Source organism: Grammomys surdaster, unplaced genomic scaffold, assembly GCF_004785775.1.
Source record: "Grammomys surdaster isolate TR1022 unplaced genomic scaffold, NIH_TR_1.0 126118, whole genome shotgun sequence".
NCBI lineage: Eukaryota > Metazoa > Chordata > Mammalia > Rodentia > Muridae > Grammomys > Grammomys surdaster.
This window is the reverse complement of record NW_021620926.1, coordinates 5715058-5741538: the sequence shown is the minus strand read 5'-3', so window position 1 is coordinate 5741538 and position 26481 is coordinate 5715058. Positions and strand designations below refer to the sequence as shown.

Genomic DNA, 26481 nt, shown 5'->3' with positions numbered 1-26481 from the left:
GACTATGGAATATGAGTCTTTTGTATGTGGACCATATCGTCAGAATGTCCTGTACTCCACTCTATGTGGACCATTGGCAGAGTGTTCTGTAGTCCACTCTATGTGGACCATTGGCAGAGTGTTCTCCAGGCCATTCTCAGATCCTCACTGTTACTCTTTTTTTGGTTGTTTTGAGACAGGGTCTCACTGTGTAGCCCTGGCTACCCTGAGACTTGAAATGTAGACCAGGTTGACCTTGAACTCACAGAGATCTGTCTGCCTCTGGTTTGCAAGTGCTGGGATTAAAGACATGGGCTACCACACATAACCTGTGTTACTGTGTGTAAGATGTGTGAGTGCACATATGTGTGCAGGTGTGTATGCATGTTTGTGGAGGCCAGAGGTCAGCCTTAGATATTCCTCAGAACTGTCTACCTTGTCTTTTGAGGCAGTTCCTCACTGGGACCTGGGGGTTCACAAATTAGACTGGTTGTTCATCTGCAGGAACCCAGCGGTCTCTGCCTCCCCAGCACCGCTATTGCAGGCATGTGCCATCATGCCTGGAGTTTTACTTGGGTTCTGTAGACAAAACTCAGCTACTAGTGCTTGCCTGGCAGGCTCTGTACCAACTGAGCTGTCACCTCAGAGCCCCTTGCTGCATCAACTTTTCTCTTGCCACTGATGAAGACACTCGAAGATTTTTCCATCATGAGATTTCTTTTTCCTTTCTAAGAAACTAATATGCATAAACAAACTGAAGTTTCAAGGCTGAAAAACTGATGCTATCTAACCACATGGCTTGGCCTCATAAGTAGGAAACTCAAGAGTGTTTGCCATGGACAGGTTGAATTTGTGTTCTCTGCATTTCCAGTCAATTCAGGATTATGTAATATATATTTTATGTGTATAAATTTTTTTCTGCATGTATGTATATGAACCACATATGTACTCAGTGCAAGAGGAGGCCAGAAGATAGTGTCAGATTCTCTGGAGCTGGAGTTACAGTTGGTTGTGAGCTGCCATGAGTGTTCTGTGAACCAAACCTGAGTCTTCAGCAGAGAGCAGCCAGTGCTCGTAACTGCTGGGCCATCTCTCCAGCACAGCATTTTCATAATAATCCTTGTAGATTTAAACGTTTCATAGGAAACAGTCTCTGCCAGTCTCACGAGCTCATCCCAGCTCTTCTATGTACTGTACTGAGTACTCTTGAATTGTCTTCTGATTGAAACCAAGAAAAGTTTGTTGGGTGGTGGTGGTGGTGGACACCTTTAATCCCAGTACTTGGGAAGCAGAGGCAGGTGGCTCTCTATGAGTTCAAGGCCAGTCTGGTCTGCAGAGTTAGTTCTAGGATGGCCAGAGCTACACAGAGAAACCCTGTCTTGAAACTCCCACTCCCCCAAAAAAGTGAAGGTTTGGGCTTCTTTTAGTATTATTTGTATATGTCTGTCTGTCTGGGTAGGTCAGTTATGTCCACCATATGTGACTTAGGGCTCAAACTTGGGTCTTCAGGCTTGGGGACAAGGGCCTTTACCCACTAAGTCATTTCACTGGTTTGGTTTTGGACATTTTAATCTCAAATGACAGACTGTTGATCTTGGTCAGCTGGAGCTAAGAAAGTAGTGGTGATTAAGAAAAGGCCAGCATTATTGAGGTGAAATCTCCTGGAAAGTGTTAAACTCTGACGGATATCTCTAAGGCGAATTCTATAAGCAATGAGCTTGTTCCGTTGTTGGGCAATGTTCAGGTTAAGCGTGCTGCTTCAGTGAGTGCCAGCACTGCACCAAATGATGGCAAAGGTTAGATGCTTTCTGAGTCAGGGTTTCTATTGCTGTGATGAAACACCACCACCCAAAAGCAAGTTGGGGAAGAAAGGGCTTACTCAGCTTACACTTCTACACTGTTCATCACTGGAGGAAGTCAGGACAGGAACTGAAATGGGGCAGGAATCTGGAGGCGAGAGTTGATGCAGAGACCATGGAGGGGTGCTGCTTACTGGCTTGCTCGGCATACCTTTTTTAGAACCCAGAACCACCAGCCCAGGGACGGCACAGTCCACAATAGGCCTTCTCCCATTGATCACTACTTGAGAAAATGCCTTACGGCTGGATCTCACGGAGGCATCTCCTCAATGGAGGCTCCTTCCTCTCTGATGATTCTAGCTTGTGTCATGTCATCTTGACACACAGACATCACTGTTAAGCCACAACCTTTCCTTTCTTATTTATCCCCAAGATCTCACCTTAAAAACATAAATAACTTTAAAAGTCCTACAGTCTTTACAAATTCAATCACATTAAAATCTTAGTCTCTTTAAAATACCCAATTTCTTTTAAAAATCCAGAGTCTTTTAAAATTCGAAGTTTCTCATCTGTGGGCTCCAGTAAAATAGTTTCTTACTTCAAGAGGGAAAAAAATCAGGGCACAGTCAAAGCAAAGCAAAATCAGACTCCAGCCATCCAATGTCTGGGATCCATTCATGATCTGGACTCCTCCTCCAAAGGGCTTGGGTTACTTTTCCAGACCCCCTTCTGTAGCACACAGATTGGCCTCTAGGTTCTAGCTGGCTCCACTCCACTGCTGCTGCTGTTCTTGGTGTTCAGCTCGTAATGCTGCCATTTCCGAAACGCTGGGGTCTTCCGGGTCTTCCACTGCAACTGGGCCGCACTTTCACTAATAGCCTCTCACGGGCTCTCTCCATGGTGCCAAGCCTCAAATCCTTTTGCACGACCCCTTCAGTCCTGGGGCTTCAACTGCACCTGAGGCTGCACCTTCTCCAGTGGCCTTCCCTGGCCTCACACTGGGCCAAGCCTCAGCTGCTCTGCATGACCTCTTCCTGCCTTCAAAGCCAGTACCACCTGGGTGACTCTTACACATTACCAAGTCCAGCTGCAGCACGAGCTACAACCTTGGTTATCTCTGGAACACAGCCTCTTTATGCTCTCAGAAAACACTTTCCAGGAGATTTCACCTCAGTAATGCTGGCCTTTTCTTAATCACTACTAATTTCTTAGCTCCAGCTGACCCGGATCAATTATTCCAGTAACACAAAGGTTTCACTTTCGTAGTTCTGATATCTTGTTAATCACAGCTGATTCTTCAGCGCCAGCTAACCACAACCACAGAATCTTTTTTTTTTTTTTTTTTTTGGTTTTTTGAGACAGGGTTTCTCTGTGTAGCCCCTGCTGTCCTGGAACTCACTCTGTAGACCAGGCTGGCCTCAAACTCAGAAATCCGCCTGCCTCTCCCTCTGCCTCCCAAGTGCTGGGATTAAAGGCGTGCACCACCACCGCCCGGCTACAACCACAGAATCTTAAACCAGAATAGCAAACGGTCCTGATAGAGTCTTTAATCTTCCCTCTGGAGTGTCACAAGCTAGGCCTCCATCTTCTGCACTACCCTCAACATTGTTATCTCCCAAGCTCTCACAGAACATCCACAGAACCATAAACACCCAATGGCTCTTCTAGTCCAAAGTTCCAAAGTCCTTCCACAGTCTTTCCAAAAACATGGTCAGGGCTGTCACAGCAATCCTGCATGGTACTGGCACCGATTTGTCTTAGAGTTTTTATTACTTTGACAAAACACTATGACCAAAAAGCAAGTCGGGAAGAGAAGGTTTTATCCAGCTTACACTTCCACGTTGGTGTTCATCACTGAAGGAAGTCAGGAAAGGAACTCAAATGGGGTAGGAACCTGGAAGCAGGAGCTGATGCAGAGGCTGTGGAGGGGTGCTGCTTACTGGCTTGCTCCCCATGGCTTGCTCAGCCTGCTTTCTTATAGAACCCAGAACTACCAGCCCAGAGATGGCACCACCCACAGTGGACACCACCCACAATGGGCTGGGGCCTCCCTCATCGATAATTGAGAAACACTTTGTAACTGGATCTCATGGAGGCATTTCCTCAACTGAGGCTCTTTCCTCTCTGATGACTCTAGCTTGTGTCACCCTGACACATGAAGCCAGCCAGGACAGTCACTAAAGTAGAAGCTCATTGAAATAGAAATGACTATCTTGGGGTGTGTTTGCTGGAGTTGATCTGCTCAGAACATCCTGGGTTACTGAGCTACAGCCATGGCTCACGAGTCCTTTGGGCCGCTCCATGAGCTGTTTTCCCTGTGAGGGGAAAGCAGAGGAGTTGACTCGCCCTGGCTGACAGGCCCAGCTCCTGTCCTTTGTGAGTTGCTGAGGAAAGTGGAACAGGGCTGTTTCACTGTAGACTCATTCTTCACTGTGACAAGATCATGGCACAATTTCTCTTCTTACCTATTCCCATTTTCTTAGAAATAGCTTTCTAGGATGTTTTTGTTCTATTAAAAAATGAACTAATTTATTTGCACAGACTGTTTAATGTTTAAAGAGTCCACATTTCCCATTTTCATTCCTTGAATTTCACGAGTGCTCACACTTGCTTTTTAGGTGTTAACAAATGGTATGTGTCCAGAGGGTACTAAGTAGTATGTTTATTTATTTATGTATTTATTTATTTACTTATTTATTTTATTTTTCAAGACAGGGTTTCTCTATGTAGCCTTGGCTGTCCTAGAACTCACTATGTAGACCAGGCTGGATCTCACGGAGATCTATATCTACCTGCCTCTGCCTCCAAAGTGCTGGGATTAAAGGCATGGGTCACTATGCCAGGCTGTAGTTTTCAAAAAACACGTTGTGAAATGATTAAATTAGGCTAAACCACATGTCACCATAACCATCCCCAGATGTCCTCCATTTCTTTTTTTCCCTTTAAGAAGGAAACCTTGAACTTGACACTCCAGATACACTGACTTCTTAGATTTCCTCCCTTGGTTGGTTCTAAGTCCCAGTGAACACTGGTTTAGAGAACACCAAACCTTTGTCCCTAGAGCAAGGACAGGACTAGGTCTCTGAGAGCTACTCGTCACAATGTGGTCCCATTGATCAGGGATGCTTTGTGTCTCACCTCATTCAACTGGACCACACTGTGCATGTGCCACACTGGACCCACGTTACAACCTTCCTGCAGCTGAACACTAGACAGAACTTGAACTCCACCCTCGGAGGCCACGTACCAGACAGACTAGGCCCTTGTTTGAACCAGCTCCATCAGGCAACTTAGAACTCTCTGCATATATCCTTAGAGGATCAGGAAATTGCCCCAAATATTGATTCTGGGGTCACAAATACACTTCAGCCAGTGCCAGGGGAGGGGATGTGAGGGTGGATTGGAGTGACGAGGGCCTGTAGTGGCTGAGGAGCCCGACTGCCCTAGCCTCCCTCAGCATTCCTGTGACAGGTCACCGTCCCCCCTTTTATGACTGCCAGTTTAGGCACTCAGCTTCTGGTGTCCTGAGTCATTTTTCTGCTCCACATAGATAGCTCTGGGAACATCGTGTCCTATATTCTCTCCTCTGAAGTTCCCTATTGGGTCCAGAGAGGTCGGGTAGCTCGTTGGTGACTCAGACTTTCTCCATGACCTAAAGCCCTGCTGTTCACTCAGCCAGCACTTGTAAACTGCTCCTGGAACACTGAAGACCTTTCAGGGACCCAGGAAAAGTACAATGTCAAAGAAGCATGGGAACCCCCCGGACTGAATTAGGGTAAACATCTTTTTAGTTCTCCCCTGTGGGATTTTTTTTTTAAATTAGAGCTCTATAAAATGTTTATTGTGGGATAGAGGCTAGCTCAGTTGATAATGTGCTTGCCTTGAAGACACAAAGACACAACTTCAATCTCCCAGCACCCAAGCTAAAAAAAATTAAGGTTTTTTGCTGTGAAATTTACACTGGGGCTATGGATACGTTAGAGTCCTAGAGCTCTCTGGCCAGCCAGCCTACTTGGTGAGTTGTGAGTCAGTGAGGGACCCTATCCTGAAAGCCATGGCGAATGGTTTCTGAGGAATGACACCTGAGCTGGGCCTCTGGGCCTCTGCACATGCATGCAGGAGTACACATACATGTGCACCCACATGGACTCACAGTTCACATGACATGCTTTAAAGAGGGGATAGTTATATAGTGATTTCTATACTTTTTTTTTCAATAAATAATTTTTAAAATAATTGGAAATTGTGTTTTTGGGGAAGGGGCTGGAAAGATGGCTGCTCTTCCAGAAGTTAAGTTCATGTCCCAGCACCCACATGGTGGCTCACAATCTTCTATAACTCCTGTGCTAGGGACTCTGAGCCCTTTTCTGACCTCCAAGGATACTGCATACACACAGTGAGTAGTCATATATTAAGGCAAAATAGTCATATGGATAAACCACATAAAATAACAGTAAATCTTTTAAAGATTTATTTATTTCATGTATGTAAGTTTGAGGTTTCCATGGTCTCCACCATGGTCTAGATGTATTAACTAAAATAACTAGAAAGGATATAATTCAAAAATAATTGCCAAGTTATGTCTAAAATAGTCACTATGTTCTGCCAGGAATGACCTTTTTAAGGTTGTTCTGACTGTCATCTTAGATGTACAGTCTTTGTGCTTTTTGCCTTTAAAAATTCTGTATCCTGTGCTTTGGTCGGAGAGATGTTTTTGAGGCACAGGCCCACTCGGGCCATACATAGAAAGGACTTCAGACTTTTAATTGGCTTAACATCATTGTCAATAACCAGCCAAGTAGGTCATTACAATGGTGAAGAGGGTTGTAAAACTGCTTTCCTCCTGTTTCTTCTGGGCGTGGTGCACATGCCCTGTGAGGTTGAAGCCAGCTTGATCTGTACATCCAGTCTGTTCCATATAGCTATTCCATGCCAGCCAGAGCTACATGGTAAGGCTCTGTCTCAAAACTAAGTAACGACAACAGAGACGCTTATTTGTAGCTGTTTGAATTCTCAGTAGATGAATGTGTTCAGGTTAGCCCTTCACCCAGAGAATAAGCTTGGTAGCCCATCCTGCCCCCCACTTCTAGAAAGTGTTTGCTCTGAGCCTGGGCTCCGTGCTCCCCACTGACATTCCTGTCACCCTTGGCCCATTTGCCGCCCTTCGGGGCTCAGCCACAGCAGCCTTCTGCCTCAGGACAGCAGACCAGGCTCACCCCTGTTTGTGATGGCTGTACTTGGAACTAACCCCTCTCCCTGAAATGGAGGGACCACAGTGGTCACTACTTTCATCACTACTTTCTTGCAGTACCGGGAATGGAACTCAAGGCCCTAGGCACCCTAGGCAAGCACTCAATACTGAGTCCTAGGCCCAGCCCTGTCCTTTTAACCCTTAATGTCCTCAACCCCACCACCAAGATGGTGGATACAGTATCTAGTTAGAGAGGCTCCCTACTTCTCACTAAGGGCACAGAGGCCAACAGAGGATGAGGTGGCTATGCCAACAAGCTTGAGTCTCCTCCCACTATCAGGACAAGGCTGTGGGCAGGGCTCCTCACAGTGGACCACAGGGGCCTCTGTGTGGCAATGTGTGTGGGAGAGGAGGGAGCTGGACACCCTTTCCTAAATGTTAAACCATGCCACAGGGTTTAAAAGGTGCCTTTGGGAGGCTGAGCAAGGGTGGCCATCAGCTCAGGTGTGTTCCTGGGCGACATGGTTGGTGGCCCACCCCTATACTGGGCCAAATGGTGTGACTCATTTGTGAACTGTGGTGTCCTCGGGCTTTGAAGAACTAACACGTGAGACAGTAGGAACTTGTTTCTTGCTGAAGTCTCCTGAGACTCATCAGCTTTGCTAAATGTAACTTGAGAAAATACAAGTTTACATACAGATATTTTTATTTATTTATTTATTTATTTATTTATTTATTTATTTAGAGAGACAGGATCTCTCTATATGGCCCTGGCTGTCCTGGAACTCACTATGTAGACCAGGCTGGGCTCAAACTCACAGAAACCTGCTGGCTTCTGCTTTTCAAGTGTTGGGATAAAGGCTTGTGTCACCCTGCCTGGCTAAGACTTTGCAAAGTTAATACTTGATAGAAAACAGGCCAAAGCAAAGAAGGCAAAATGGTAAAGAGACAGATAAAGAAGGAACACATATACTTTTTTCTTTTTTTTTTTGTTTTTTTGAGACAGGGTTTCTCTCTATAGCCCTGGCTGTCCTGGAACTCACTCATGTAGACCAAGCTGGCCTGGAACTCAGAGATCCACCTGCCTCTGCCTCCCAAGTGCCGGGAATAAAGGTGAGTGCCACCATCAGGCAGATAGACTTTAAAAAAAAGTTTAATATACAATCTTTTATTTCTAGATTTTAAAAAACGACTTAAATTATCAGGACAGTATTTACAAGATTAATCACCTCTATGTGCGTGAGGTGCTGGGGTGGGGCTTGGATATTCTAGGCAAACGCTGAGTTCAGGGTAGTCACATTTAAGCCATCACAATGGACATGAAGAGGACACAAAGGGCCCTTCTTTGTGACAGGCTGTGATGCGTGGGACAACTCATTTTCTAGAGTGAAGGCAAGGACCCAGTCTTCTGACAGCTGGGGCAGCTAATACCGAAGAAAGCATCACAGGTTTGCAGCCATGTTGCCAGTAATGAGTAATTGTCCTTTTAGTGTTTAAGAGAAACCTTTTTTTTTTTTCCTGAGATATCTTTCTATGGAATCCTTTTAGATACTTGTAGGATCCAGAAAACTCAAAGAATAAACAATACGCCATCTCCCCCAGCTCCGAGGCAGATGTCCCTGGGGCACTGGGGGTCTCTCGAAGCTGCCCTGAACACTGTCATCCTGGGCAAGCAGAGACCATGGCCTAGTTCATGGTGTTTGAAACACATCATCTCAATCCTTTTCTGGAGAAGAAATGATTGACACGGAGTCCCAGGAATCATCCTTCGGTGAACTGTCCTTGTCCAAGGCCTCCAAGATGAATTGATCTGGGTCCTTTAAATACTAGAAGAGGGTAGAAGGCCGGCCGGTTACAAATAGTCATATACAAGGTCTCTACTTGTACTTGGTGAAGTCGTATTAATCAGGTACAACTTTACTTTGTGGGTCAAGGACGATGACCACCACCAATCATTATTGTTACTGTTGTATTCTGGGGGTCAAGCCGAGGCCTGGCACATGGCAGGGGCACACTCTGCTGCTAACACATGCTCAGCCCTGATTTCCAGCACGTGCCTCATGTTCCCTTCATCCCTTATCTCTGTAGTGGTGCAGGCCTAGGTGGAGCTCAGAGCAAGAATGCTTGTCTAGAAAGTACAGGGGCCTGGGTTCCAGCCTCTATTCATCTGATGAAAACTGTGATGGGCAGAACTCAGAAAAAGTCGGAATCCCCACTGTCCTTGGTGTATATTCAGTGGGTTATGAACCTTAAAATATTTAAGAAATGTAATTACATTTTGGTTAGGGCACTTGCTGCCAAGCCTGACCACCTGAGCTTGGTTCCCAAGGCCTCTACGATAAAAGGAGAAAACTCACAAGAGTTGTCTTCTGACCTGCATACACACACACATACACACACACACACACACTCACACACACATACACTCACACAAATGCACACATGTGCTCGAACACACCCTGTCCAATAAAATAAAAGAAGTAGTCTTCAGCTTTCAGTCAGCTATGGCAGGATAAGGCAGGGACCGTCCCTAAGTTTTAGCCCCTCCTTCCACCTGCACACAACCCTGGACACGTCTGGGTGGGGCTGACAGTGAAGAGGGGTCTCACAGCCCTGAACTTTCTTTCCCTTTTGCCCTTGGCTATAAGCTCCTCAGGATTCCAAGGCTCTGCCTGCAGCTCTTAGAAGTGCTAACGGCCAACCGAAAGAGGAACAGAAGTCACGTGTGCTCGGCCTGAAACCCCAGACACAGAAGCGAAACCGCTCTTTACTCTCGGGTAACGTCAGCAGCCTCTGGCAGTCAGTCCTTCACACTTTCCCAAAAAAGTACACCAAAACCTTAGATCTCTGCCCCAGAGAGACAACTGTGGTAACCCAGACTCAGTTCCTCTGAGGGCTGTACCCAAGAGGCAGGATGAGCCCAGTAAAACCTCAAAGGCAGTGTCAACCAGGGAAACCTTTAACCCATCACCGCGGACTCTGACCTAACCCAACATTCATTTTACTACTTAGTTATTCTGTGTGAACGTACGTGTGTGGGCAGGTGGCCACGCATGGGGGCAGAGGATAACACGGGGTATCAGTGCTCTCCTACCATGTGGGTGTCGGGGTCACAGAGGCTCACTCACAAATCTGCACACTGACCTCTTTTATCTGTTCTGGGATGTTTGGTGGAGCTTGAAACCAGTATTTCAGCCGGCTTTGGTATCTGAGGAACAGGATGAAGCAGGCTCCTGTCAGCACCAGCAGCAATGTGAAGATGCCCACAGGGATCAGGATGACGGGCGGCAGCCTGGTGGAGGCTAAAGATGGCAGAAGTGAGCAAGCCACAAGCAGCAGTCCACGCCTCACCTCCTCTGCTGGGCCGTTTCCTTGTCCCAGGAAAACCCACAGGCTCCCTCTCCCCCAACCCCGCCCTTGCCTTAATATGCGCTTAAACTAATAATTTTGTCTTGAAAATGTAAAACCTGAAAATTTCTATTCCAAAATCAAAAACTGCCCTGTCATAATACCACAAATGGGAAATTCCACATCCAAATTCATCTGATGGGCCCCAGTGCAAGTCCCAGTGCAAGCCCCAGTGCAAGCCCCAGTGCACTTGGAGTGGTGAGATAGCTCAGCAAGTGAAGGTACCTGTCTCTAAGCCTGACAAGCCTGCGTTTCATCCTGGAGACCCATGTGTGACAGCAGAGAGCAGTGTGACCATCCTCTGCCCTGTCACAATACCAGATGCACATGTTTGCACATGCACACACAGTAAGTAAGCAAAAAATGCACTAAAATTCTATATCACTGTATTAAAAATATTATATAAAACCTCCTTCAGGCTATGCATGCAAGGTGTCTATGAAACATAAGGGAATTTTGTGTTCAGATTTAGGATTCATCCCTAAGACTCTCACTATGTATATACAAATATTTTAAATCTGAAACAAGACAACCACAAATCTGACACACTCCTGGTCCCAAGTGTTGTGGAGGATGCTCAGCCTAGTCTCAGCCCTTGCTGCTGCAGGTAAGTACTTCCGGTCTCTCTGCCGTGACCACCAGCTACGCCACAGCATGCTGTCCTCAGCAGGTAACGGATAAATAAAGGTATGTCTTACCATCTGCTGTTGTTTCATGACAGGATACATTGCTCAAAAGCCCGTGTGGTCGGATATTTTTGTTTTTCAAAATCAGTTGTGCCTCAGTTTGTAAACAATATACTCTGAATGGCTTCAGATTACCCAGCACAATGGAGTTGCTCTTGAAAGGGCCTTCAACCTGTATAGATAGCACCAGAGCCACACAGGTCAGACAGACAGAGACAGACAGACAGACAGACAGACAGGCAGACAGAGCCATGCAGCTTCTAGCTTTTCTAGTGACTCCTCAAATCCACAGTGAACAAAACCAAATGGTAACAAGACCTTGGGGCTGTGAGGACCCATTAAGCCTCATGAGGCAGCCGAAACGTCACAAATCTTAATTTCTAGTATAGAAATTTCTCCTGTAAAACTAAAGCCTTGGGCTGGGAAGATGGTTCGGTGGGCACAGTGTTTGCTGTGTGATCACAAGAAGCTGAGTTCATTCCCTCAGCACCTATGTAAAGTCCGGCTTGATGTTCCATCTCTTATCTCCATTATTGGGGGGCAGAGTCAGGCATTGGGGGGGCAGAGACAGGCAGATCCTTGGAGTTTAGTGGCCAGCCAGTCTGGATAAGTGGTGAATTCTAGGTTCAGGGAGAGACTCAAAAAACGAAGGCGGAGAGCAACAGAGAGGCCACCTGATGTCACCCTCTGCCCCACCCTCCCCCCACACAAGCATGGATGTGTGGACCTGTGTGCAGGCCTACGTACACACACACACACACACACACACACACACACACACACACACACACACAAAGAGACAATAATAACCATCTGTGTCTTGGGTTAGACAACAGAGAAAAAGCATCCTGCAATGTGCCTTTAATTCCCAGTTTCTGATCTGAAGTGAAATGTGCCGATCTCTTTATGGTTAAAAGGACGTAGGTATTTATATCCTCAGGCTGTGTCAACTCTTCTGTTGGCCACACCTGTCTTGTAGCTTAGACTGATCAAAGTACCTGCCGTGTCATGGTGTGCTTTGCTTTCTCTACTTGGAGGTATTAATCCCAGGATGTCCTGTCTCCTTTCTCTCCTGCTGTCTCCATCTAGTCCTGTGTGGCCTCTTGCAAACCAATCAAACCCTTTACATGACATTGCAAACCACTGTCATGTAGTCTACACCAGAAGTGGCCCCACGAGGGCTGACATCAAAGAGGAGAGGGAGGACACTTGGGCCTTGTCCTGGTGTTGCTCCCATGATGACAGTAACTGAAATGACATCACACATCTATTGCTGTCTATATGCCAGGCCTAACTGTTGTTTGAAAAAGAACCAGGTCCCTAGACCTCCCCAAAGTACAGATACAGCAAAGCCGTGATAGGGAGGGAACCAGCAAAGCCCATGAATGTAACCAGACAGCAGGAATGGATGACACCAAAGGGTCAGATCCTTCTGGTAGAGGAGGGCTCAGGACAGCAAGGAGGGCTAAAACCAGCTCAGGGCTCAAGCTCCAGGAGACACTGGCAACCCTAGTCTCCCATCTCATATGGAAAATCTTCTTTCTTGTGAGTAAGAAACTCTAGGGACTGTAGAGATGGCTCAGTGGTTAAAAGCACTGACTACTCATGCAGAGGTCCTGAGTTCAATTCCCAGCAACCACATGGTGGCTCACAATCATCTGTAATGGGATCCTCTTCTGGTGTGTCTAAAGACAGCTACAGTGTACTCATATATATAAAATAAATCTTAAAACAACAACAACAAAAAAACCCTAAAGAGAAAAAAAAAAACAGAAGAAAAGGGTCCTTGCCTGTTGGGTTCCTGTCTTCTCCCAGTAGTGGACAAGATACTGAAAAGTTGCCCCCTGGTCCACATTAAAGGGAGGAGAAAAGTGTAGGACGAGGGAGTCTTTTCCTGGGGTCACCGAGATGTTTTTTGGAGGTCCAACAGTAACTGAAATGGAATCACAAAGACCTCACATGAGTGACGCACAAACACGCATATATACTGTGTATGTCTATTAAACACAATACACATCTACAGTGTGTGTACACAAACATTTATACTTACACAAGCAATGGGCTACACTCAGGTGCCCATTCTGAATACAAGGTTCTCTGAATATGAGAACCTGCGGGCTCTGGCAGGTGCAGGATTCACCCTGCTGAAAGGCCCTCTGAGCTGGAATCTATTAGAGCTACGTGGAAGTTGTTTTCTGATCCCCATCAGGGAGGGGCACGCTTCAAGGACTGTGGCCTTGAGAGAGGCATTCAAGATTGTTCTAGCAGAGATGCTGTTTCTCAGCTGGGAGTCATCTGACTGCAAGCAAAGCTTCCAGAATCACAGCAGACATCAGAATCCCAGAGAAACAGAACAGAAACTTAAGCTGGAGGCGAAGTTTTCATTCAGGGTGGAAGAGGTGTGCAAGGTTTGAAATTTTCAGAGAAGTGGGTGGATCTAGAGAACATTGTGTTAAGTGAGGGACTGAACTCAGAGAGAAAAAGACACTGCATGTTCCGCCTCATACGAGGATCTCAGTCTATCGTGTTCATGTGTAACACTAAATATGTTACATGTAAACAGGACAAAGTGTAGGGGTAGTATAACATTTACCCTATCATTGGGTTTTCTTTCACTGTTGATTTTTTGAAACAGGGTCTCTCAATGTGTAGTTCTGTCTAGCTTGGAACTCACGCTATAGACCAGGCTGGCTTTGAACTCATGGACATCTGCCTGCCTCTACCTCCCAAGTGCTCCGATTAAAGGTGTGCACCACCCTTAACCCCCAGCTCACTTTTAAATAAGCTGGCATTTTAATGGCTCTGGATTATTTGGGGGATTTTATTTATTCATTTATTAATTTATTTAGCTTTAAGTTTTCTATTACATTTTGCTGTTATAGTGGGAGGAACAATAAAATCTGACATGCTACCCAGGATTATACTTCTTAAAAAAAAAAAAAAGAAAAGAAAAGAAAAGAAAAGAAAAGAAAAGAAAAACCCTAGCCAAAATACTGTAACTGCTTACTACAGCATGAACTATCTAGACAGTGGTCATGTCTGTTGTCTTATACTTGAATTTCGAGCATGTGTGTGTATATATGGGGGCTCAGCAGTACAGCACCTGCCTGGGAGGTATCAGGTCCTTGCTTCCTAGCACCACAGCAAAGAAAACAAAAAATGGTTGTAACTGTCTTCCCATAAAACACTGTTTATGGGCTGGAGAGATAGCTCAGCGGTGAAGAGCACCGACTGCTCTTCTAGAGGTCCTGAGTTCAACTCCCAGCAACCACACAGTGGCTCACAACCATCTGTAATGGGATCCGACGCCCTCTTCTGGTGTGTCTGAAGAGAGCAATGGTGTACTCATATACATAAAATAAATAAATGTTTCTTTAAAAACAGTTTACAATAACAGGTGTGGAGTCAGATTGCGAGCCCTAGAGCCTGGTGCAGCAGCAGCTTGAGGTCCGTGATCTCTGACAACCTTACCATTTGTCTTTGGCGTATTAGGATGAAGGCCAGGACCAAGGTGTTGGGTAGGTTCGGTACTGATCACTGAAGAAGCACGCAGAGGAAACCTGGGACTGTGACATTTCTTTTTAAAGGTGTGCCTATTTTATCTATCTGTGTGTGGGTGTGGGTGCCTGAGGAGGCCAGAAAAGGGCCTGGAGCTGGAGTTTCAGACAGTTGTGAGCTCCCAAACGTAGGTGCTGGGAACTGAACTCTGGTCCTCAGCAAGAGCCAACGGCTGAGTTGCCTCTCTAGCCCCTGTAAAGCTTTCTTCCTGAGTCCTCTTACCATTCTCGTAGTGTAGAAACGGATCCAGCGTCACCCAGTCGGAAGTGCGATTTCCTTGCTTGGCTCGCACCCGCAGGAAGACAGAGAGTGAGCGTGTGAAACCCTTTAAGCGGCCGCCTCCTGTGAAGTCACACTTAGTCTCTGCGATGTCTGTACAGTTCAGCCTCTGCAACCTATACCAAGTGCCATCTATGCTGGGAAAGAAGACAAGATCTCAATTCACAGAATTCTCTCTTCACACGCAACACTAAAAACACTAACTTCTCCATCTGAGTAGCTTACTCACTCGTCCTTTTGGCAAAGGTCAAGCACAGAAACTCTTGACTAGATTAATTCACACACCAGGCCTACTCAAGTGCCAATGCTCTCAGGATGTGCACAAGGTTAGGAGACCACCAGTATGATCCATTTTTAAAATATGTGGTTATTTGCTCCTCCCCCACAAAAGCCCCCATCTGGTATCTATTGAGAGTGATTCTCCACTCCTCTTCAACCTGAAGCCCCAGTCAGCAGCAAGGACTGAGGTACTGTCTGTCTCAAGAGGCACCCTCATCCTGAACGGAAGGAACCATGCCATGTGGATACGTATGACCTACTGGTCTCTCGTGGCTGCCTTTATGGCAGGTCCATTCAAGATAGAGAATGTCTCCGTCTTTTTCCTCTAAAGCTTTAACATTTTGTGTATTGTCTTTATGTGCATTCATGTGCTGGGATTAAAGGTGTGAGCCACCACCACTCATCTCACAACAATTGTAAGAATGTTTCTCAGAAGACAGACTTGTGGGGGAACAGGGGTACAGAGGGTAAAAACAGGCTGATTTTGGCTGCATTGAAATGAACAATGAAGTGAACAGGGTTCATCGAGCTCCACCAGATCCGTTGGTCTAAGCTTGACTATCAGGAGAGTCCTCCCCACTTCAATGCTGTGGCCACAAGCTTTTCTCCCTGGCCTCTTTGTTCCCAGAATAAAGACTTGGAGACTGAATTGTATATGAATAAATGCCTAGGCCGCAAGCTTTCGCTCCTTCCCTGTCTAGCTTGTAACTTACATAACCCGTTTATTCTATTCTGAGGGCCACATGGCTGGATACCTCTCCCGTCTCCAGCGCCTCTGCTGAATTCCCAGAGTTCCACCCTTTTCTACCAGAACTCCCACGTATTTCTTCCTGCCTTTTGCTACATGGCAGTCGTCTTTTTCACAGTGCAAGAGACAAGAGATTCTCTCTACACTGCGCACGAGGTCATTCTAGACTTCTGTTTCAGAAATTACCTAACTTGTTGTGCGAGAGAGTGCCGGGCATCTGTGATGGTGAATTTGAACTGCTAACTTGACTCTCCTGTAGATTTGGCTTTGCTACCATGACCTTCATAAAAAGCAAAGGAGGCATCTTCATTTACAATGGCAGTTCTGCTTGACCACAGACAAACACAGTTTTTAAGTCTTCGTTTCAAACACTAAGGGGCGCATTACTAAGGAAGGCACTCTACCATGCTCCCTGGCTTCCACATGCCTGTGTGTGTACATGCACGCACATGTGTGTGTGTGTGTGAGAGAGAGAGAGGTTTGCATACACATGTGCACTCACCCACCCCACAGACAAACAGACAAACAACCCTAGAGTCAAACAAGTCAGTCTGTAATATGAAGCTCTGTGGAAGTCTTTTTAAAAAGCTCAGAGTACAGTGACACAGGCCTGGAGTGTCAGCTACTCCTGGAGTGTCAGCTATTCCTGGAGGCTGAGGCAGGAGGATTTCCAGCTCCAGGGCTCTCTGAGTAAAAATGGAATACATGTCTCAAAACCAGACAGGTTTTGTTTATTACCATGTGCCCAGTGATTTCAGTTTGATCTTCAACTTACTTATGTGACCAGGAAACCAAAAACAAAACTGTTTAACTGAGCAGTTTCTTACTGAATATTTCTTTGCAAATCAAGTGGTGGCCAGCGATGGAGAAAGACAGACCGGAGGTGAGAGGCAGAACAAAGGGGAGAGGCAGAACAAAGGGCGCGAACATTCAGAACAGAAAACCAGGTGAGAAACAGAGCTCATTGTAGTCTGCTGAATAAAGTCCTCAGTAGGGTCAGTTTGGACTTTGAGGTTTTTAAACCTGAAAGCTGCCTCTTGCCTTTCAGAGAGGGCGGAAGTGAATCCTCTCTCTGTACAGGACAAAGGGGTTAACTTTCACCACTAAAGGAGGTCTCAGCAGCCAGTGTAGAAGCCAGGCTTAAATCCACCTCTGCTGAGCAGGCGGTGATGAAATCTCTGTCCTCGAAGTTTTAAATGCATACAAGGTCCCACCCACTACAGTCTTGCTGAGAGCCCGGGTCAGGATCTGACTCCAGGCCTTCCATCCAATCCCCCCACTCCCCAGCCCCAGCAGGTCCCAGCGAGGATATCGCAGAGCGTTCACTTACTAGCTATACTCCACCTGGTAGACCACTGGTCTCGCGTCGTTGCTGGAAGGCGACGGCTCCCAAGTTAGAATCTGCTCTTCGTTGTACAGGTGAAGCTTCGGGTTCAGAGGAGCAGCAAGCTGGGAAAAAGAGTCTTGAGAGGGACAGGGAACGGGAGGAGGAACGGGGCGGGAGAGAAGGGGACAGTTCAGAAAACACTGAATCACTAAAGTGTTTCTGTGCCTGTTATCAAAGCCATTTCTTCAACACAGCTCTGGTTGCAGTTTGGTTCTGGGAAGGGAGCAGCTGTTCTCCCTGACACACCCCCTGGGCCTGAGTGTGAGGAGGCATGTTTTAGGTTACCCTCTAGGTCGTGGTAACCACAGCCTGACTATACTGGGTTCCCACTTCTACCATGAGTGGCACTGGACTGTGGGCTGCCCAAGACTCCATCTTTCTACAGGGATAACCCTACCCTTAACCAATAATAGAACACCCCATAGAGTAAGCATCTACTAGGCCCAGGTAGAATACCAAGGTGACCCTGCATATATGTGTTGATGCAGATGCCCCAAATCAGATAGACAACTCCCAAAGACGTTTGACAGGTGAGCAAGCGTGGACATTATTTGCTCCTCAAAACCTTTCAGCATCCCATTGCTGAGATCTGGAGAACGTTCTGAATCCCAGGGTCGAAGCCACAGAGGAAATGTGTACTTTTAACTTGCCTCCCAGCTCTGAGAGCCACAAGTCACAAAAGAATGTATTCCTTGGAGGTAGAAGTTTCCTCTAAGAGACCAGGCAGATACTCTGCAGGCTGGTAGAGACTGAAAACACTGGAACCTTCCCTCAAAAGAGAAATCATTGTAACACTTTCTCTGATGGAAAGATTAATGAGGACTACTCAGAAGGTGGAAAGAAAAACATGCTGCTCCAGAATTCAAAGCAGGAAGCCCAAACCACATGTTTTCAGAGAGCCCTTCCAAGCCCAAAGAAGGGTGCAGAGCCGCCTCCAGCCGCCGAGGCATGGCGGACCCACACCAGGCTGCCGCCACCTGTCTATGCACTGACTGCCCAGCACCTTCACCTCTGGGAGCTCCGGCCGCTCAACACTGGGGAACATTCACACAGGCCTCGGGGGACGGGGTGGCGGGGCAAGCCAGATCTGCAAAGCAGCAAGGTGGAGGGCAGGCATGGTCAGCTCACTGAGGGCTTAGCGGAAGCCAGGGAAGCCAGGCACCCATCAACAAATCTCAGAGACAGCTTTTCCTGTGTGCGCTGGGTTTCTGTCCCTGATGTAGCACATCCCCCAAACACCAGAGCTCTTATTATCTCATTTATTTCACTACATTGATCGTCACTCTGAGGTCAGATGTGTGAAGTAGGCCTAGGGTGGAGATGGCAGTGGGGCCCCTGTTCCTTCTGGAGTAGCCATGAGAAAACCCCAGGGCTCCTCCTTCTTTGTGCTCTGGAAGCTATAGGCTTTCTCTGTTAGTGCTGGGCCCAGTCAGCCTTGTGTTGCCCTCTCTGATTCTCTTTCATGGTTCCTCACTCTATCGTTCAAGGACCCTGGCAATGACCGTGAGTCCATGTAGATCAGAATCCAGGATCATCCCCTCAGTCAGGATGTTCAACTCAGTCATACCTGCAAAGACCCTTCTGTCAGACCACATATCCCCAAGGTCCGGGCATCAGTGCCTGGGCATCCTTTAACGGGCATTACTCTGCTGAACACACGCTCCCCTCCCCATCTCTTACATCTCTGGAGGAACCAGAAGGAGTATTTTCTTCCTCTGCTGGGTCCCTATCCTTACAATCTAAACATCATCTAAGAGAGGGACCAGGTGAGAAAGAACCTTACTCTAACCACATGTGGAAGAAGAAAGCTATCTAGTTCTCAGATACAAAAGAAACTCAGGACAAATGGCTAACTGTGGTGCCTATTAGCACACCAAGTGTCTGCGGCCTCAAGGCCCACTCAGGACCTGTGGGTCTCCTGAGCACTTCTCATCCAACCCCTATCCTAAACTCCAGCTCACTGGCTTCTGGCTTCCTTCCGGGGGAAGGGGGAGCCAGCTTCTCATTCCTAGGTAATCTGACATTTGAGCTATGCGCTTTCCTAGGTAATCATCTGACATTTGAGCTATGCGCTTTCTTGGACCTCTTTTGCCTTCCTCAGTCTCTGTCTCCTCCTCTCTGCACAGCCTGGTCCAGTCTGCTGGCCATGCTCAGTACTACTTCCCCTGTTGTGGACTCCTCCGGATGCCTCGGACTGTACTCTCTGATCTCCTCCACCTCAACCACTCCTTGGAGCCTTTCTGTCTTCGCTTTACGAACAAGTCAGGGCTGGGGCTGGGGGCAGGAGTAGAGCTCAGTGGCACACACTTGCCCAGTGGCTTAAAGCCCTGGGTCGGATGCCCAACACTTAAACACAAACAACAAAAAGCTGACTTGGCAAGAGGGAGTTCTCAGACAGGCTATAAGGAAAACCTCACTCACACAGCGTGACTTTGTCTCCACTGGGAGTTTCTTGGAACTTATCTAATCTTATTTACTGGAGAAAACGAGTCTCAGAACTGTGGACTCCCCAGGGAAGTGCCAGAGACCGTCTGCCAGAAAGCACTTTACCAGACAGCCTTCTTCACTTTCTGGATGGCCCGTCCTGGAACCTCACCCTCTCTGCATCAGCCCCTCTCTGCGCCTGGGAAACAGCACACACTGTACTTGGAACCTTGCTTTGCTGCTCCCTCTCCAAGGAGCCTCCCTGCTGTCTGTTCAGACTGACCCTATAGTAAACATATAAACCGCCCATCTCTATTGTCATGCTGATTTTACTCCCGAGGGAGATTCACACTGGACAGTGGTGAGAAGCACAGACTTTAGATGTAGATCATTTGGGCTCCTCCGCTATTGTCTTCTGTGTTTGCCTCTGGATAAAGCGTTTGGGTCTCCACAGAGGGGCTGGTCACAGTGTACTCTCAATACAGTCTATTTATTTATTTATTTATTTATTTATTTATTTGAGTACACTGTAGCTGTCTTCAGACACACCAGAAGAGTGCATCTGATCCCATTACAGATGGTTGTAAGCCACCATGTGGTTGCTGGGAATTGAACTCAGGACCTCTGGCAGAGAGCAGTCAGTGCTCTTAACCACTGAGCCATCTCTCCAGCCCCATACAGTCTTTCTGAGGAAGGAGTGAGTTTGTGTGCTGTGTAGGTGTGTCCCGCCACCCCCAGGTTCTGCTCCCTTTTTTGTTGTTGTTGTTGTTGACAGCTGTCCATCAGTCTCTCCTCAGCACCAGACAGACACTTTGAAAAGCTGAGGTACTGTGGGATTCAGGGGTGCTTTTTCTCTGGACCTGGAACAGCAGGCTCAGAAGAGTGAAGAATGAGTGTTATACTGACAGACAGGCGTCAACCATGAAAAAAAAAAAAGGAACAAAACCCACATAAGGCCCAGGCGCTCTCTTCCTTGCTTGCTTTGTGTATGGCCCATGGTTTTGTGCTGACCTTCTCTGGATGGCTCTAAAAACTCCTGATACTGTTGTGTCACTGGGATCTAACTACCTGCTAGTAGTTTGGTTCATGATTGCAGTGGATCTCCGTCCATCCTAACAGGGAAGGAACGCATGTGGAAAAGCTGTCATTGGCAGCTGAGTGTGTGTGGCTGCATACCTAACCTATTCTTAAGAATCGATCAAGTCTCAGGTGTCTAGATCCCGGAACATCTTGGGTGAAGCATGAGGGGCAAGATAGAAGGACCTGGGATGGAGGTGCAGCTGGGACGGAGATACAGGGAGCACGTTCATGCAGACTACGCCCAGCTCTTATCCTGAGTGGTTCGTGACTCAGAGGCCACTGGGGCAGGGAGAAAGGAGGAGCTTTACTCACTCCCCTAGGACCTGGGAGCTTTTGCCCGTAGAAGGTGCAATGTCTTTGAAGACCTGGTATCCACCCACAGGGGCCATGTTACTTTCCTATTGTTGTTGCTATAGGAAAGCAATAGCAATGACCAAAAAATTAGTGTCTGAAAACAATAAACATTATCTCAAAGTGCTTCGGCCAGAGAGTGGCAGGTGTTTCCAGGGCAAAGGTCATGGTCCTAGTGCTGCAGGTGGAAGAACTCTACCCCGCCCAGATTCTACTGAAACAATCTCTCTCGTGATTATACTGCATATAGCCCAGATATGCCAAAACAGACTGCCAGCTAAGATCCTCTGACTAGGAACCTGCCACTTCTCATGTAACCTAACAGTCACAGGACACAGGCATCTTGAAGAAGAAGGCATGCTACTCTGTGACAGGACAGAGCCACTGAATACTGTGCCAGCCGGAGACCACTGCAAGCAGTCTCTGGAACCAGCTCTCATTAACTGCAAGGCAGCCATGGGAATCGGGAATTAAGAAACAGCCACATCTTAAATGTGATATCTTTACTTAATTTGTGTGTGTATGAGTGTGTGTGTGTGTGTGTATGAGAGAGAGAGAGAGAGAGAGAGAGACAGAGAGAGAGAGAGACAGAGACACAGAGAGAGAGAGATAGAGAGAGAGAATGACTTGTGGAAGTCAATTCTCTCCTGCTACCTTGCAGATCCTAGATTTCAGAGTTAAGTCACTAGCCTTGCCAACAAGCATCTATCTCACCATCCCCCCACTCCCCCCAAAAAACCAAAACAACACTCAAAACAATCACATCTTTAAAAATAAAAAACAAAAGACAGACTATGCTGTCTGGTTTTGCCTTTCACTTATTTTTTTTTAAGATTTATTCATTATTTTTATTTACGTGAATGTGTATGTGCCTGCATGTGGCTATCAGGTGCCACAGAGGGCAGATAGCGTCTGACCCCCTGAATTGGTAGCTGTGAGCCGCTTGACATGGGTGCTGGGAACCGAACCCCAGACCTCTGCAGGAGCAGTGAGTACTCTTAGCCGCCATCTCCTCAGCTCTGCTTTTCACTTCCGATCCTGGGCTTGCCTCTCACAACTCTATGGGAAGGAGTTTCATTATTTATGAGGAAACCGAGACCCAGGTGTGGGCTTGCGGGATCCTGTGGCTCATGGCAGGATTCCAGGCGAGGCCCTTTACCCATTATTCTGCTCCCACGAAGCTGTGCCGTGGCCCTATGTGAGCCTCGTTATTGTTAGGGGCTGACATGTCCCCTACAAGCTCACTGGTTCTCCAGCCTGTGAGGCTATTTTGAGAGCTATGGAGCCTATAAGTGCAGAGCCTGCATGGAAGGAACAGATCCAGTGAAGACAGGTCTCTGAAGGTTATACCCACTCCCTGGTTCTAGCCTCTCTCTCTGCCTCTGGTCAGCCTCCCATGAATCACGCCTGACACCAATGACCTCACCTCCAGCAACTTAAATGTAACAGGGAAATCATCAGTCCTCACTCCTCAGTCAGAGCCAGGAAGTTATTCTTTTTAGTAAATCCCCAACAGCAAGTGGTTTTTTTTTTCCCCCTAGATCATTTGTCTCTTCCTGGGAGTAAAATATGAAGATTAAAAGAGAAAATATACATACAGCCCTTAGCAGCTTGTCTCAATAAATGGGAGCTAGGATTATCACCTATCCAACTACAAGACAGTTTCACCTGAAGAGACAACACCCAAACAGGAAACTCCCTAACACCCATTGGTTTGGACCTTCCTTCAAGTACAGACACACACACACACACACTTACTTGCACACACACTCACTTGCACACAGAGACAGAAAGAGACACACACAAAGAGATGCACACACAGACACATACACACAGAAAGACACATATACACAGACACACACATAGAGAGACACACATACAGACACACATGCACATATACACACTCATATATGCAGAGACACATGACATACTCAGACAGACAGACACACAGAGACACACATACACAGACACACATACACACACATATACACACAGACACATGCATGCATACATATACACACAGACACACACACACGCACACATATACACAGACACACACACGCACACACACACACGGCTACTCCACTGTACAATGAGCAGCCTTGACGACAAGCTAAGCCTTGATCCTTCCATGCAGACTGAATAAGGAGTCTCATGCCATTAATTTTTTCATTTGTTTTTGTTTTGTTTTTTTTCTGGTCTGCAGCAAAAGGCTGCCACCTAACAATGCAACAAAGAGTAACTACAGACTGTTTGGGGTACAGTATTATGCTATCCTTGACTCCCTGGAAGGGTTTGATATTCCCTTAGACCCTCATGTCACTCTTAACAAACAATAATGCAAAATTTTCACACTTTTATGAAGAGAAAAGAAAAAGAAAAGAAAAGGGTAAACTTCCCTTTCAAAGCCTTGTATGGGGGCTGTAGAGATGGCCTAGTGGTTAAGAGCGCCTCTACCAGAGTTCTAGCCCTCACATGGCGGCTCAGAAGTATTTATAGCTCCAGTTCTGGGAGCTCTGACAGCCTCTTTTGGTCTCCAAATGCAAGTGGTGCACAGACATACATGCAGGCAAAAACCCGTATGTTGTTAAAAGGAATCTTACGATTCCTGAGGACCATTCATAACCTATGGAACAGTATGGGAATATTCTCATTACCTGTTGGACGCAAGAATACTTAATATTTTCACTTTGCATTGTGACTAAAAAGGGTTTCTTTTAAATATATCGTAGTAAGGTTTTTCTTTTCATAAAAGTGTGAAAATTTTGCATTATTGTTTGTTAAGAGTGACATGAGGGTCTAAGAGATTTACAAAAGGCTACCATTTTCAAAATATCTAAGGATCCAATTTGTTGTTAACGAGCCATAGACCTCGACTTTTGTGGAAAATAATAAAAGTTAATCATTAGAAAAATGTCTGTTGTAAAGTTTCTAAATAGTCTAGCAACTTCTGAACTCATAGTTCACAGACATCTCAGACAATTGCAGGCTCTCCTCCAAAGGAGACCTAACTGTGTGTGTGGGTGTGTTAGATACAGATTGCTCAAGGCAAAATGAGAGTCAGGGTTTAAAACATTTATTTGACTCTAGGAGAAAAAGTTAACCGTGTGACTGATACATCCTCCTGTGCACTGCAGCCAAAAAGGAGAAAGACAACTTCAGGGCCTTTGCGGGATGCTGACAGAGGACCAACCCCTCAACACCACTTCCAAGGGGAGGGAACTTCCCAATTCGTAGGCTTATTTAACTAATGGCCAAACTTTAAAAAAACAAAACAAAACAAAACAAAACAAAAAACCAACAACAGCAAAAAGCAAGACCCACTGCGAGTAGCCCAAGCTAGCCCAGCCGGAAACTTCAAGGCCCTTCTTTCTCATCCTGAGTTCTTTGTTTTCACAAGGATGCACCCCAGACTCACTGTAGACTCCAGACACCCAAACTTTGATATGATCTGTGCATGGGAAAGAATCCAGCAGAACATAATCATATAGGAAGAATGTTCTTGGCCGGTGATGTTTTTCTTTTGTTGGTTTTGATGACTGGCTCATAAATACAGTCAGGTGGTGACAAAGGTGGGAAGTTGAAGAACGGGAAAGGGCTGTGTGAGCGGAGTAGGGTAGAGCTTAAAAGTGTGGCTCAGCTGACCCCCTGTCCCCATACACTGGAGGGGGACACAGACATTTCTGCTCCCCATCGATAAGATCCTGAGGAATTGAGTACCAGGATTTTATAGGCCACCCAGACAAATACTGGTCCTGCCCTTCAGCTGATCTCCCTGGCACCAAGCAGCCAAAGACGAACAGGACTTTCCAGCTCCAGGCCTGGAATTCCCCGTGGTCCACGCCACACTCACTGCAGCTCCCTCTTGCAGACTCCTCCCGGTCGGTCCCCCCGCCCGATCGCGGTCACCCGCAGATCGGGAAGCGCTGCAGATCCCCAACCCTGCGCCGGGTGCAGACTCTCGGCGGCACCCACGCGACACCCGCGGAAGCCCAGGGAGTCGGGGTGTCTCTTGGACCGCGCTTACCTGGCAGAGACATCGTAGCGCCGAGCCCACAGAACAGCAGCGACGGCAGCCACAGTGGCGGAGGCCGCATGGCCCGGGCGGCCCGGGACCGCGGGGCGGACGCCGCTCAGACCAGCACCGCAGCGGCCATGGCGAGCCGAGCGCCCGCCTCTTCCCAGCCTGGCCGCAGAGCGGCGCCGCCCCGCCCGCCCCGCCCCCACCGAGCCCGGCCCCGCCCCGCCCGACCGCGGGACTTTCCCCGGTGTTCCCGGGAACCGGGGCCCCCGCAGCTAGGCACCCTGCCGCGGTGACCCTGGCCGCACCCCGCCGAGCCGACCTCCAAGGCGTGGCCAGGGGCCTCTAGGATCATCTTTCCGGAGAGACCCGCGGACACCCAGCCCCACCCCACCTCCGACTCCCGCCACGCACGATTTAAGGACCTGTCCATTTATTTTGAATTCTGTTCTCTTTAATGGCCCGAAAGATCGTGCTAAGCTTTGAACCCTTTAAGCAGAGGGTTACTTAAGGGTATAGCAGAAGGGACTCTCTGGGCTGTGGAGTCACAGAGAACGAGGAAGAAAAGCTAAAGGAACTTCACTGGTTGCTTAACAGTCTGTGGGTTTGTCCCTTTGTGGCTGTGAAGCTACGAGGAAGTGACCCCAGAGCCGGGCAGGGACAGGCTCCCTGCCTGAGCCTTCCCCAGTGGCAAGCCTGTTGGCAGAGACGTTCACATTTCGGCCACAAAAAAAGGGGCAACGAAAGGAATGGTTTGAGAGACCCAGAGTCAAAGAAAGGGGTCATCAGAACCGCAGCTATGACTCCTAACCACTAAGGCCTCCGCCTCAGGAAGCTGAAGTTGACTTTAAACTGTAGTTGAAGCTGGCCTTGAACTTCAGATCCTCACGTTGCTACTTCTCAGGGGTTAGTCGTGGGCCCCAACAACTTCCCTTGTGCCTATGGCTCCAGAAGTTGGCCTGTTATAAAAATACGTGATGAAATAGCTGGCAAGAATTCGAACTTTGCCTTGAGAATTTCAAGACACAAAAATGTACTTGCATGCCAAGTGAAGAGGGCTTGTTGGATTCTTTTCAACACAGGAGAGGTAAAGGAGAGAAAACCTAACCACCACTGGCTGTGGATTACGAATAAGTGTGCCCTTCTCAGTGCCCTGTACCCGCCACCCTCAGCATGTTTTATTTTTATGAGGCAGGTTAAGGAAAAGGACTCAACTAAAGCCACGAAGGGTTTGTGACCACTGAGCTTTTCAGCCAGTGGTCTTAACCCCAGATGTGCTACTACCCTACCC

General features: G+C 47.3%; 1 protein-coding gene across 3 annotated transcripts; it reads right to left on the bottom strand.

Moving 5' to 3' along the window:
• Positions 1-8106: 8106 nt before the first annotated feature.
• Positions 8107-25302, bottom strand: Ifngr2 (interferon gamma receptor 2). Of its 3 annotated transcripts, none has more exons than XM_028756406.1 (8): positions 25197-25302; positions 17272-17390; positions 16114-16207; positions 14844-15032; positions 12854-12996; positions 11076-11235; positions 10114-10271; positions 8107-8795 (listed from the first exon to the last, which is right to left on the bottom strand). In XM_028756406.1, the coding sequence occupies exons 1-8, from the start codon at positions 25264-25266 to the stop codon at positions 8685-8687; spliced, it is 1044 nt and encodes a 347-aa protein (XP_028612239.1). In that variant the 5' UTR covers positions 25267-25302; the 3' UTR covers positions 8107-8684. The 3 variants fall into 3 exon arrangements, with proteins under 3 accessions (XP_028612239.1, XP_028612240.1, XP_028612241.1); XM_028756408.1 differs by having other exon boundaries at positions 8684-8795; positions 10114-10177; XM_028756407.1 differs by lacking the exon at positions 16114-16207 and having other exon boundaries at positions 14844-15037; positions 17258-17390.
• Between the last annotated feature and the right edge of the window lie 1179 nt (positions 25303-26481).

Bases quoted from the DNA above. Each gene is read 5' to 3' on its own strand.
- Ifngr2 (XM_028756406.1), bottom strand. From the start codon at position 25,266: ATGCGGCCTCCGCCACTGTGGCTGCCGTCGCTGCTGTTCTGTGGGCTC. The intron at 16,208-17,271 runs GTGGAGTATAGC...CTTTTTATGAAG, and splicing joins CGAGACCAGTGGTCTACCAG to GTCATGGTAGCAAAGCCAAA. The intron at 10,272-11,075 runs GTAAGACATACC...TGCCATCTTTAG, and splicing joins TCATGAAACAACAGCAGATG to CCTCCACCAGGCTGCCGCCC.